Source organism: Eucyclogobius newberryi, unplaced genomic scaffold, assembly GCF_026437365.1.
Source record: "Eucyclogobius newberryi isolate DKJ021-1_F unplaced genomic scaffold, fEucNew1.0.hap1 SCAF_7, whole genome shotgun sequence".
Classification (NCBI taxonomy): domain Eukaryota; kingdom Metazoa; phylum Chordata; class Actinopteri; order Gobiiformes; family Gobiidae; genus Eucyclogobius; species Eucyclogobius newberryi.
This window is the reverse complement of record NW_027316389.1, coordinates 16,722,132-16,736,394: the sequence shown is the minus strand read 5'-3', so window position 1 is coordinate 16,736,394 and position 14,263 is coordinate 16,722,132. Positions and strand designations below refer to the sequence as shown.

General features: G+C 42.9%; 1 protein-coding gene across 1 annotated transcript; it reads left to right on the top strand.

Annotated features, from left to right (window-relative positions):
- The first annotated feature begins 5,724 nt into the window (after window positions 1–5,724).
- cunh15orf39 (chromosome unknown C15orf39 homolog) lies at window positions 5,725–14,103 on the top strand. Its single transcript, XM_072434869.1, has 3 exons — window positions 5,725–5,865; window positions 6,658–9,782; window positions 12,120–14,103. The coding sequence occupies exons 2-3, from the start codon at window positions 6,692–6,694 to the stop codon at window positions 13,073–13,075; spliced, it is 4,047 nt and encodes a 1,348-aa protein (XP_072290970.1). The 5' UTR covers window positions 5,725–5,865; window positions 6,658–6,691; the 3' UTR covers window positions 13,076–14,103.
- The last annotated feature ends 160 nt before the right edge of the window (window positions 14,104–14,263 follow it).

Sequence of the window (14,263 nt, the reverse complement as noted above, 5' to 3'; positions counted from 1 at the left end):
ATCTCATTTATCTTGTATGTTCAAATATCAGCCACATAGTGTTCAAAATGTGTGCACTCAAAGGATCTTAACACTATGTTATGTGGGAGTAGCAATATAGTAGTATAAATGCAGCGCATGGCATAGTGGAAGGAATGTGGAATATTTATTTAGATTTTTTAAATTATGGTTCTGTAACATATAGGTCGTTATATCTATTATTTCATACGCATCGTGTAATCTTTATAAAGGACATAAGTGCATGAACGGCCTACATAGCCCAGACAGTTGAAAAGAGAAACTAAATCCTTTGACATCTAGGGTCTGGTTAAAACAGGCTGACACTCTAAAACAGACCAGGTCTGTTAGGTGGGATAGTGTTGGGGTATAATTGACCCTATTGGTATCAAGCATGCGTTTCCAGCAAATGAACCATGCTGGATTACTCAAAGGTCTACCTGCGCGATATAACCATCCAGTGTCTCATGCTCTTACAGATGGAGGCGTTTAGTGGTGGGGACAATAGAGGTGTGTGAGGACAGACAGGACACACCCCTGGGGTGCACAGCAGGATATGAAAGGCTACAGCAGATAGGGCATTTTCAAAATTTGAGATTAACAATGATGCTTTTGTCCATCCATCCATCTTCTTCCGCTTATCTGGGGCCGGGTTGCGGGGGCAGCAGTCTAAGCAGGGACTCCCAGGCTTCCCCAGACACTTCTTCCAACTCCTCCGGGGGATCCCAAGGCGTTCCCTGGCCAGCCGAGAGACATAGTCCCTCCCTTAAAGATAGGGTGAGGAGCTCAGTCACACGGGGGGAGCTCAGAGTAGAGCCACTGCTCCTCCATGTTGAGAGGAGCCAGCTGAGGTGGCTTCGGATGCCTCCTCCTGGGCACCTCCCTGGGGATGTGTTTCGGGCATGTCCAGCTGGGAAGAGGCCCCGCGGAAGACCCAGGACACTCCATTTGACCATGGAACATGTTGACCATTAATCTATACCAAAGCCTGTGTTTTTGACACTTAACTTTATTTTACCTGTTCAACTCTTCTCTCAGTAATTCATATCATGGACATTTCAGTACTAACTCTTATACCCCTGGTGACTTCACCAATTTATATTGGGCCCCAAATATGAGATCATTGGCTCCTACTTCTTTGCTACAGTTTCTATTATGACCGCTGGTTCACCTCTTAGAGCTACAGCAGCATCTTCTGCTCAAACTGCTTGAGCCAGCAGTCTAGGGCTATCAAGTCTAGAGCTACTACAACTCATCCTACCGAGATAGGATTAATTGGGGCCGCCAAGCAGTATTTTCTCCTTGGATTATAAATTGCTATAAAATTAGTACTGCAAGAAATGTTGATTAAGATAACAAATGATAAACCTAATAACTCCACTGTTGACCTTAACCTTGTTGAATGTTATACTTCTCCCCATAAGTTTGCACTTTATTTTTTTCATTACAGCATTTTGACTTTGTCACGTTATCACTCAGACCAGCTCCTCTGGTTCTGATGATGAGATGGCGCTGCATCACCACTTCAAACCTTTTTATATTTTTCCTAATCTTGTCTTCTTGCTTAAAGTCTTTCCAATGTTTGAATTTTCTCCATGGCTCACTACACTCGTGTGAGTCTATGCTGCTTCTATATAAACACTCTTAGTTGGCAAACTTATATTAGACATCATACTGATGCTGTTGCTAAGGCACAGATCTCACAAAGACCAAAACAGGATCATTAAAATGTACTTTTTCTGACATTGAAGAAACCTTTAAGGCCAGTGCTTAATGTAACCAATAAATGAATAAATAATGAATAATAAATTAGAATGTATAATTCATAAAATTGCTAACATAAAGTGGATTAAATGTGGTTATAAGTTTTGTGTTCTTTTTTGTTTAATATATCCAGACGGTGCTCCGCACATCAGATTCTGTGCCAGGTGCATAGGATAAGGGCGTACGTGACGCTGAACTGTGATGGGGAAAGAAATCCCGCACACTGTCAAACTTGCAAAATAAAAGTTTAATGGTGAAGAGGCAACGTTTCGGCGTCTAGGCCTTCGTCAGGCAAAAATGGTTTAATATATCCAACATAAACTTTAAGCAACTTGACTTTCTCATTTAGGTCGGTGTAATCCCTCATTCGTCCAGGCGTGTTCCATAGTAGAAAAAGCTTCAGTTGTAGTCATCTGGACTCAGTTTGAAAAAATAGACGTTTCGACTCTCATCCAAGAGTCATTGTCAATAAAAGAATTTAGATCGAGAACTCCGATATTAATACTGTTCTGTGGTAAGACCCGCCCATTGGGCGGAGCCTTCCTGAAGTAGCAAGAGTTGTTTCTTTCAACAGAAACTCCCCCTTGTATCTACCGAGCTAGCCTATTCAGAATTTTAATGGGCTATTAGACAAAGACAAAGAGGATTCTAATAGCCCATTAAAATTCTGAATAGGCTAGCTCGGTAGATACAAGGGGGAGTTTCTGTTGAAAGAAACAACTCTTGCTACTTCAGGAAGGCTCCGCCCAATGGGCGGGTCTTAGCACAGAACAGTATTAATATCGGAGTTCTCGATCTAAATTCTTTTATTGACAATGACTCTTGGATGAGAGTCGAAACGTCTATTTTTTCTAACTGAGTCCAGATGACTACAACTGAAGCTTTTTCTACTATTTCTCATTTAGGGTTTGGTTAGCCAGGTAGTCTTTATTTATGTAATGACTAATGGGGATTCAATAAATTAATGAATAAATAAATAAACTCACACATGACAACATGAATTCAATATCCTTCAAAATCCAAAGAAATAACAATGAAATTAATTTAAAAGTCAAAGTCATGATGTTTATTTCCGTTGCACCAGATTTAAGGAAAAGGCCTAACACCCATCTTCCAATAGGATGCAGCAAATTATCCCTGAGTAAAACTCTGAAAATGGTCAAATTATAAACTAGATTAATGTTGCATTGCCAATATTTCAGGGAGCAGCATTGTGTTGATTTACTACTCCACATTTGCATATCCAGTTTTTCCTGAAGCGCTGAATGCATGTGGGTTTAGTCAATATAGGCTATCATTTTAACAAACATTGATGCAGTCAGACTCTGGTGGTTTGCCCCCGGGCCTTGTGGCGGAGGTGAACCCCTGGGTGCCCCCTGTGTTGGGGGCCCTGTGCTGTAATGCCATGGAAACTGGAGGTTGAGCAGATGATAGTGGGACATGAGGGAACACAAACTGAAGACTCTCTTGGGAGAGAACACATATGGTTGTCAAACTGTAAAAACGTAACTTTAAAATAATTGGGAAAGAAAGATCACTTCATGTATGATGTACAATATTATTTCATTTTTAAAATGATTTCATCCATCCATTTTCTACCGCTTGTTCCCTTTCGGGGTCGCAGGTTTTTAAATTATGAATTATTGTAAATGAATAGCCCAACAATGGGTTTTATTTGTATTGTGCACTACACATATAATATGTCACAGTCCTAATGTGGGACAATAAATCTCAGTGTAAAATGGATGAGTCATTGAGTTATCTAATTATGAGTTATTTAATTATTTAATATGTCGGTGTAATCCCTCATTCGTCCAGGCGTGTTCCATAGTAGAAAAAGCTTCAGTTGTAGTCAACTGGACTCAGTTAGAAAAAATAGACGTTTCGACTCTCATCCAAGAGTCATTGTCAATAAAAGAATTTAGATCGAGAACTCCGATATTAATACTGTTCTGTGGTAAGACCCGCCCATTGGGCGGAGCCTTCCTGAAGTAGAAAGAGTTGTTTGTTTCAACAGAAACTCCCCCCTTGTATCTACCGAGCTAGCATATTCAGAATTTTAATGGGCTATTAGAATCCTCTTTGTCTTTGTGAGACCCTGGCTCAACCACCCTGAGTACCTGATTAGCATCTAAATGACCTTGTCCTGGTCCTCTACCTTTCCAGGGGTTCAGTAACCCATTATAAATAACAGGAAGATTAAACCTTAGCCCTCCATTTCTGTTTAAAGAAGGTCTTTCTTTTTTAACAAAAATAGCTTCCTTGACTCCTCTTTCAAACCATCTTTTCTCCCTGCTTAAAACCTTCACCTCACCGTCTTCAAACGAGTGATTAGAGGCTTCAAGATGGAGATGCACGGCACTCTGAGGTCCTGAACTTGTATTTCTTCTGTGCTGATAAAGCCTCTTGTGTAGAGGCTGTTTAGTCTCACCTATGTACCGTTCTTTACAGCTTTCTTCACTGCATTGGATCGAATAAACTACATTGCTCTGTTTTTGAGTCGGCAACTTGTCCTTAGGGTGAACCAGTTTTTGTCTTAAAGTGTTTCCTGGTTTAAAATAAACAGGGACTTCGTGTTGTCTAAAAATTCTCTGCAGTTTTTCCGACAGGCCAGACACATAAGGGATAGAAACACCCTTCCTTCTCTGTTCAGTTTCCCTTTTGTCCTGCTTCTTGGTTCTCTTCACTCTGTTGAGAGCCCAAGCGGGGTAACCACAGGCTGAGAGGGCATTTCGGACATGTTTTTCCTCTTTCTTCTTGCCCTCTGAGCTGGTGGGCACACCTTGAGCTCTGTGTTGTAAGGTTCTGATCACACCCAGCTTGTGCTGTAGTGGGTGGTTGGAACCAAAGAGCAGATACTGGTCTGTGTGTGTAGGTTTCCTATATACTTCTATTTGGAGTTTCCCGTCCTCTCCTCTGATCGTGGAACAATCAAGAAAGGCCAAGCGATTCTCCTTAGCGTCTTCTCTTGTAAACCTGATATGTGGGTCCACAGCATTGATGTGATCAGAGAAGGTTTCCAGCTCTTGTTTCTTGATTGTTACAAAAGTATCATCGACATAGCGGAGCCACAGTTTTGGGGCTATGCCTGAGAATGAGAATTCATTATTTAACTTGTAATCATAGCATTATCACAAACAAACAAACAGACACTATCTAGTGTTTGTTTGTGTGTTTGTTTACAATAATGTTTCAATATTAAGTAAATATGCACATTTTGTTGTGGTATGGTCAAATTATTTCCATAATACGGTACAGTATAGAATGGACGTATTGCAAGGGGTATATAATAAGTACATTAATATATATTATTTGTATTCTGTAATTGTGGGTGTTGTGTGGGTCTCTTAAAATAGAGAAAAGAGTGTGATTTCTATATTCACTTGTGTGTTCAAACACAATTGTTTTGTTTGGCTGGATTCTCTTCTCACGTCACTGGAGAGTATATTTCAGATCATCCTGGTCAATAACTGCTGCAGGGTAGAAAGAGACAATGCAGAGATGTAGAGAATAGAGCAAATACACTATTTACCATGGTCTTACTCTTAGGTCCCTGCCCCACACCAGGACAACATAGCCAGGTCTGTTCAGTACTTAAATCATACGTGTACAACATTACCAATTCATCTTCACCTTTGACTAGATAAGTATGGATTGTGCATTGTACGTCTTTACCTGGCATGACACTGTGACAGGCACCTTTGCAATGCCCACAGACTGCAGGGATGTTTCAGTGACCTTGTGAGAGTGCGCTCCGCGGGTGTTTAGTCATCTACAGAAGAATGAGGAAAAGAAAGAAGGCCGTTTGGCCCCAGAGCGTGAGTTTGGTGGGGATGGATCACATATCACATGTGCGCGCAGGCCCCGCCCCCACCGGTCACAGACCAACCATCCTCCTCCTCACCCTTTTGTCTGCCCTCGTCCACACACGGCTTCTCCGGCGCGGACAGAGCGGGAAAGGAAATGGGGTCTTTTTGGGGAGCTTTCGAGGACAGCGCGGCGGAGTCATGTTTCTACGGGACAGAGGACAGGCGAGCGCGCCCTCTCCAAAGTTGACTTTTCTGGAGTTTGTGCGTCGGTGTCTTGACGTCAGCGCAGCCGCGGGTGAGTGTTGGTCCGAGGGCGAGGTGTTTTGACTAAAGGCACTCGCGTCTGCTCTGGAGGATACTCGCATACTCGTATACTCGTATACTCGTATACTCGTATACTCGCATACTCGCAAGTGTAGTCTCTGTTCCAGGCTTCGGCCGCTCGTTTGTCCCCGAGTGGCAATGACATCGGCGCGTTAACTTTAAAAGGTGTTATAAACATAGTGATATCCGCCAACACTCGTCACACAGGAAGTATTTATGATACTCGCGCAGTCCGATAAGCGAACACGTCCTCGTCAGATATTAAACACATAGTGCCCGGCAGGAAACTTCTTCTTTTGGAAATGGCTGACATCAACGTTTTTGGGTCGGTCACGTCTTAGTGTGGCACTGTGTGGTCTGGATGTCCTGACCACTGCGCATCGTCCAGGAGGAGAGCGCGTGTGGCGGCATTTCAAAGGTGTGTCTGTGTGTGTTTCTGTCTGTGTGTTTTTCTGTGTGTGTGTGTTTCTGTCGGTGTGTGTGTGTTTTTCTGTGTTTGTGTGTTTGTGTTTCTCTGTGTGTGTGTTTGTCTGAGGAGGTTTTGCAGTGGTGTTGTGTACTGTACGCACTCTGGTTTAGTGGTTGTGGTTTTTTTTATCACGTGATGAATGCTCTTAGACTTGTTTTGTGCAAGTGGAAGTGTAGAAGCTCCACTGGTGTTACATTTGTGCTGCCTGTCTGCTATGCAAAGCGTTTTACAGGTGTTCTTCTGTAAGATGATGTGAATTGTTGACTAAGGCTGTAAATGTTTTTCCTCTTTCAGATAAAAATATATGACCTCGTCTCTTTGACTGTCAATGATGAGCAGCCATTCGGTGGAAACCCTTGTTGAGCCGATGTTTGGGAGAAGAATGCCCTCATACAGTCAAAATGTGGCTCCTGCCACTGGACTGTCCCAGCCTCAGAATATGTCGAGCTTCATGGGAAAACAGTACAGTGGAGCATACTTCTCTTTTAGACCTCCGGGAAAAGACATTGTAGCATTCCCTGTTCCTGATAGACAAAGCCCTGTGACTCATGTCTCTAGCGTGGACAAACAGCACATTTATAGGCAAGACAGCCGTTCAAATGAGAGCCATCTTGGATATGCAAACTCTAGCACAAAACAGGGCTTTACGCGATACACGAAAAGTCCAGTGATTTGCAGCCCTAAGAACACTGCCTCAGTTATTGTGAGAAGAGGCCATGCTGGAGGTGACAGTGCCCCCACTGACAGACCGGTGTATCTGGGTGTTCCCCAGGCAGTTTACAGACACAGCCCCTGCTGCAATGACCTGTGCTGTGCGATGGGGCATGGGTCTCCTAATCGAGCGTATGATCACACCTGGAAAACTAGAGAACCTTCAGACCCACTGCTGCAGCACAGGCCGGGACACACTGACGCTGTGGGGGTGTCAATGTTCAGCCCTGGACAGACTCGTACTCTGCCGGCTGTGGTCAATCAAACCTACAGCCCCATGAAAGTGAAGGAAGTGAGCCACAGTTTACAGTGCTCTCCCAGAGCCTACCCCAGCCTGTACCCCTCCCAGACGGCATACGAGCCTATGATTTATCACAACAATTCTCCTATTTCCAAATATGGACAAGCGTTACAGCACCCAGTTTTTTACTATCCCCCTGCTAATATGGAGGTAGAGAAAAGGACAGAAAGTAAAAACACTGACTTCATACACAAAGAGGAAGTCCCAGTAGTCCTAAAACATCCCTTACAGCCCCCAGGGGACCAGTACGTGTTACCCCCATCACTGCATGGGGAAATTTCCCTTCCTAGAAGGGAAGCCATGCAAAATCCTGCCTTTTTACAAGGATTTGAATACCCAGCTTATCTTGTCCCTAGGTTAAACGTAAATACTAGTCCAATTCACAACAATAGGCATCCACACACAGTGAACTGTGATTTAACTAACACTAGCTCTAACCATGTGCATCGCCCGTTTGCCACTTTAGCCTCCGGTTATCGAGACAGATTTAGCCAACACTCTGAACATTCCTCTGTACATGTGGCACAAACCAGTCCTACCACATGTATTAGAAAGTCAGCAGGCGCACCTTCTAGCACGCAATCACTTAACCGATATGAGGCCCTGAAAAATAGTGTGTACAATGGACCACCAGGAGGAGTAATACATGGGCCTCCTTCCAGACACGCACCAGCTCACTTAGATCTGGATGTGCGGTCCTCTAGACATCCCGCCTATCATGTTCGGTCGTACCCTAAACACCCTCTAATGTCCCCTACACTCAAATCCAATTCAAATCCATCAGGAGGGCAGAAAATCCTTTACTGCCCTCCTCTTCCATCTTTCACAAAAACATCTCCCAATCCTCAGCCTTCCTACTTACATAAAGGGCCACTGAAAAGAGCGTTGTCCGTATCGTCCCCTATAAAAATCCATGACGACGATGACGATGTGTATGTGGTGGAAAATGAGAAGAAGCGACAAAAGACTGAACGAGGAAATGCTGATGTTAAAAGTGTTGACGTCGCCTCTCGAATGCCGGTTATTAATAATGTCTTTAGCCTGGCTCCTTACCAAACGTACCTCCAGATGTCAAGATTGTTTTTGGACACTCTACACCAGGGTAGTTCAATTCAAGGCAGAACCGAACAGTCGAATGAAAATGTGAAACAGCCTTTTGCAATTTCTGAAGATTTTGTCTCAAAAAGTCCACCTGTGAGAGAAGACGTGGCCACAAAACATGTGAAACGGAGAGATGTTAGATCAGATTCTCCAAAAGCAATGGTGATTAAAAACCAAGAGAACCTACGTCAAATTCAACAGAGGACACAGCGTCCATCATTTGAGGTAAAGGTAAAACGAGAACATCCAGATGGGCCTCCGCATACATGTGCTGCAATGCCCGAGTTGGTTCCTCTGGATCTGAAACTTAGGCCAAATCGAGCGGATACTGACCCTAAAACGTGCAAAAAAGAAAGCGATGAAACGACGGACCAAAGCAGCTGCTCAGAAACGTCAGAGTATTCCGAGCAACTTGTGATCATTAAAAAAGAGCCGGAGGAAATCGATCAGCCTGAGGGCGGGCCCGTGTTGGAAATTAAGAAATGTGATTCAGATCTTCATTCCAGTAGGGACGATAATAGGACTTCTGGAGGTGAATGCGGCCAACGTGAAGCTACTCCCACCCGCAGCCCTCCTCCAGCTCTCTCCGCTCCTCCACATCTCGAAGCGAGATTCAACTTCCTCAACATTCCTCCCGAGTGCCTCAAGCTCTCCAACTACAACATAATTTTCCCTGAAGGCCACCTCCTCCGCTCCGTCCAAAAGCCAGCCAAGTCCCCCGAAGAGCAAAACACCCAGCCAACTGTGCCCGATGTTCCACTTCAGATGCCCGTTCGCAAACATTTTTTTGAGCTGCACCAATCGCTCACCAAGCTCATCTCCAAATCCGTTGCCGCGACATCTGAAGACACACTCAGAGCATGGTTGTCTCAGATGGAGCTCAACCACATAACGCCCAGCAAAAACCAGAAAGTAAGTTGTCTGTTGGGGTCCAAAGGCCAAAATGCGTGCCTGAATGAGGAGATGAAGAGCTCGCTACAGCAGGTCTACCAGCGGCTCACCGAGTACAGTCAGGAGCGGTGCCCTTTCCCGTTTGTGATGCGTGCCGGCGCCATCTTCCTGCCAATGCTGGTGGTGAAGGAGGTGCTGTTCCCTTCAGTACACAACGGGCTGATCGACCAGGTGCTGCAGGAGCACAAGGTGGTGCTACGGCCCACCACGCTGTCGGAGGAGAAGGCCCTCATCCAGATGAACAAGCGCGCCTGCTCCTCTCGGCTCCGCAGGCTCATGTCCTACAAGCACCTGCCGGACGTCTACACCGACGTGGTCAACCTGCTGTACTACACCTGTGTCTGTAAACAACTCGGTAAGTCAAATAGTAGTATGTAGAGGGGGGGATGTACTGAAAAGTGTAGAATATCACAGTGGTTGTTTTGGAGTAATATAATATTTACGTAATGAATATCTATTTTTTTTGGGAGTATCCCGATAACATTGATATTATGTCAACAGAAATGTGATGTTAAAACATGTCTTAAAATGTGTGAGTTGAGGTTTAGTCAACCACAAAAGTACAGAAATATAACTTGTTAGCCTTTGTGGAAAGTTTACAACATAACTTTCTCATTTTTATTCTTAATCAGCTCTTTTTGTTGCATTTTTACATTCTTCTCAATAATTCATATCATTAATGTAGCTTTGAAGATATTAAAAATTTGATCTAAATTCCTCACAATTGCCACACATTTAAAATGTTGCAATTACATGCTGATTACAAATAAATGTTGAACAAATGTGCAGTGTAATGTTTCACATAAGGGTAAAAAGTGTTAAGATAAGACAAAGATAAGATAATTTTTTATTGCCTCCCATGGGAAAGATTTTGTCCCACTGGTCACACTTGATCACCACTGAACACAAAATAAGAGACAGAAAAAGATACGAGCGATACAACATCAGGAGCCTGTCAGTCACTACATTGCACTTAAATTAATCTGTTTTAATTGCACATACCCTCGACTTATGTTATGTCATTTGATAAATATTGAGATGCTCATTTTGGTCAATATTTCCCACGTGTTGTAAATGTGCAAAATAGAGTCTAAATCTTTTGTTTAATCTGTCCCTTTGAACCGGATGTCTACATCAGTGTGACCATGCAAATGCTAGTGATTAGATTGGATAGTTTGTGAACTCTGATCCCGTCTCAGGCTCAAGATACTTGCAACCCTGATGGGAAATATATAGAACAACAAAGTGAAACTTTGATCTCTAGAGGAGACTGAGACTCACACTCAGACAGAACCTCATTTTGAAATACCAGACATATTTTAGTTGTAACATCAATTTAGGTTTATCTTGACAGCTTGTGTAAGAGAGATACTTGCGAAACTACTACGATGCCTGAAACGAAGCTTAACCAATGTGCGGAAAGAAAACATAGTGCCAGTTTATGCCACACTGTATTTCACTTTGTTTTGAGAGATTTATGGGAACATCTCTTTAAAATGGTAGATAATACAGTTTTATTTGAAAACATGTATTTTGTTCCAGAGTCACCCTCATGTGAAGTCCAAAGCAGAGTCCAGGTACATAGAGCTTCTCTTCTGTCTTATGACCCACTGAACTAATCAAGCATGATTTACTGCTGACTCTGAACCTGAGCTCCCCTCATTTCTTCACATTCGGTTTGAATCTTCTGAGATCATGTTACAAAGGCAGGCTGTGTATGCGAGAAAGTTGTTGATCTTGGTGTATTCTGTTAGTGCTTCCTTCTTGTGCTGCTGACCCATTAAAGGAAGAGGCTTGACCTATAGATCATGTGATTCTGGTCAGACGGCCACTGTTCCGGACATGATTTCAACATTTTCCCTCACCCATTCTATTTCCGTCTTTTCTTCAGATTGTTATAAACTCACTTTGGTGGCGGTGGAAGCATTTAATTTTTCATGCCATGGCACATGATTGATGTGGTTTAGAAAGTATAAAACTGTTGGATTAGACAAACGTTTAAGGGTGCATTATGTGACACCTGCTTGTTTCCATGGAGATGTTGCTTTAATCGGACTTTTCCACAGTATAGCGTTAATATTAATAATAATAATACTAATGATGCATTGGATTTAAATAGCACAGGGCTGAGCAAATTACAGGTCACATCTGTGGAGAGGCAAGTCAGCTTACAGCAAGAACGCGTGTTTTTAAAAAATATTTTTGCGCAATAACATAAACCTGTCAATGAATAAATACAAGATGCATAAGTTCAGAATTAGAAAAGGTGTATTGCCACTTTCAAAGAACAGAATTTACAAACAGGAACTCGCTTTGGTAATACGTGAAACAAAAAAAAATATGATAAAATTATAAAATAACCTACATAAAATCAAAAAGAAAACCAATTTAAATCTGCTAAAGGATAAGAATAAGAATAGGCTTACTATTTACACGACATTTACAGTTGAATGCCATAGTGTGATCCTTTAGAAGACGAGGGATGAAGGAACTATTTTAAAACGACCGTTGTCTAGAAACAAAACGTTAAATGCAGCCACACCATACTGTCATGTCGGCTGCAGGGTTTCTACCATGAAATATTCCTCAGACTGTTCACACTAAAAAAAACTAACCTCCACTTAAGAAACTTGATTTTCCAGTCTGATTTTTCTGAATGGCATGGCTCATTTCTGCCCTCACTGTCTTTCAGGATTAGAATTGGATCATTCGGTCGACGCTGAGGCCGATGAGTCTTGTGCAGGACCAAGCAGCAGCCGGAGTTCACCCGTCCCACCATCACCCCACGACGACTCTGAGGAGCTTCAATCCACGTCCCTTTTAAAGCGGAGGAGTCGCATTAAGAGAAGCTCCAGACGCATGTTTCTCGATTGCTCGTCAGATGAGGGAGAACAAAACGGAAGTCCCGAGTCCGCACTTGATCCGGACCAACAACCGGCTGTATCTGACGGATCGGGCGCTTCATGGATGTGTCCTTTATTGTCCGAGGAGCTGCCTGCGGATGTAATGGGGGGGAAGTCAAACATGCAACCCAATTTCAAGCCTTCCCTTGCAAGACAATTTCAGGAAAAATCCAAAAAGCGCTCGGGGGTCATCCTCCGCTTGAGACGCACTTCTGACAGAAAAAGAATGAGCTACCGGCCGGTTTTAGATTCGGAGAAATTGCATTTAGAAACGAGGCAATCTGGAACCGATTCGGCCCAGGAGCCGAGCGGCCAGCTCGTGAGGAGGACGGCCGAGGTCGCCAGATGGAAACGGACCTCCTTCTCGAACTCTTTACGCCCTCTGAACGCCTACTCCAAGAGAAAACTGCGCTCCCTGTTGACAATCAAGTACTGCCCTTACCTGTCGGCTTGCCACAGCGCCGACTACAAGAGGCGCTGGGTGTTGCGCTCGGCTGTTCAGAGAGCGAGGAGAGCCATGAAGATCTACTATCCGGATCTGGTGGGGAAGAAGATTCAGCATCTGTACGAGGAGGATGACAAGTCTGAAGTGTGGTACAAAGGAGAGGTGCTCCAGATTCACAAGGCCCACCACGACCCTGTGAAAACCGTGTTCGAAGTGCGTTATGACAGCGAGCCCGAGTGGAAGTACTACCTGGAGCTGCTCATAGACTACAAAAAGGGCTGGCTCAAAATTGAGGACTAGGTTGCGTGGAGACGAGGGCTGTACGTATATAAAAGTGTTGCATTCAAATCATAAGCCAAATTTTGCTAAAACAACATTTGAGAGTTTTAATATAACATTTTGGCAGAGTTACTTTAAAAGGAAACGTGTGAATGCCATCTTCAGCTTGTCAGACTGTCAACATTAAAACCTAAAATCAGGACAAATACGAGGCTAAATTAAACCATTTTAATTCATTAGAGACTTCCACACTCAAGAAACTTCCTGTTCTAATCTTAATCAAACAATATTTTACTACTTTTCCCATCAGGTGCCACCAAAGATAATATTAGGCATTTTAAGTACTACCAGAACCAAACCTGGACTATATCGAACCCAAAATAGGTGGCACAAATCGTCTTAAATGAGACTAAACAAATGGATAAGGAAGGTTTAAATAACGATTAATCCTTTATATTTATATGACATGATGCAATATACTGGACAGCCCTAGTCCTTAATCAAAATGCATTGCCGCACTGAATTTCTTAGTCGTTTAGAATGAAGTTGTACATACGTTTGTTTATTTGACGAGATTATTTGTGGTAGAGTGTATGCAAGTTACTGCTCGTTTACGACAATCTGCGGTTTAATAATGCCAAATTGAAAAGAAAATGTGGATTACAGACAAATCCAGAAGATTCTTTGTGACATTTTAAACTGTGCCTTTTGTTAACCAACCAAAATGTCTACAGTGTGCCTTTTAACAATGAAATGTGTATATTGTGTGTGCGTGATGAGTAAACCTCAGTCTTGTATGGTGAGGTCATTTATTTACTGTCTACGTAAGAGATTTTCTGAAACACCAGCCTATTTCACTGTGACTGAAATGTTTTATACTGTTATGCACATTTCACGTTTTTTTTTTTATACTGTGTTGGTTGTTGTACCGAAGGTTTTTTTCCTGTCTAAAGCTGCTGAAGTCCAACGTGTGTCCTCAGGTTTGTGTGTTTTGTCTGTGAACCTTTACAACCTCGACGGAAAAGGCTATTTACATTTTTTATACTGTTTTGTAAACCTGTGGAGAGAATGGGACTTTGAATAAATGTTTTTCACACATTTTCTGTCCAAATGCTGTTGGGCCGCCCTCTAGTGTTCAAAAGAGAAAACAACCTTTATCTTCACTCAGGTGTTTAATCAGAATTGAGATCTTTAGCTTTCATCAGTTGG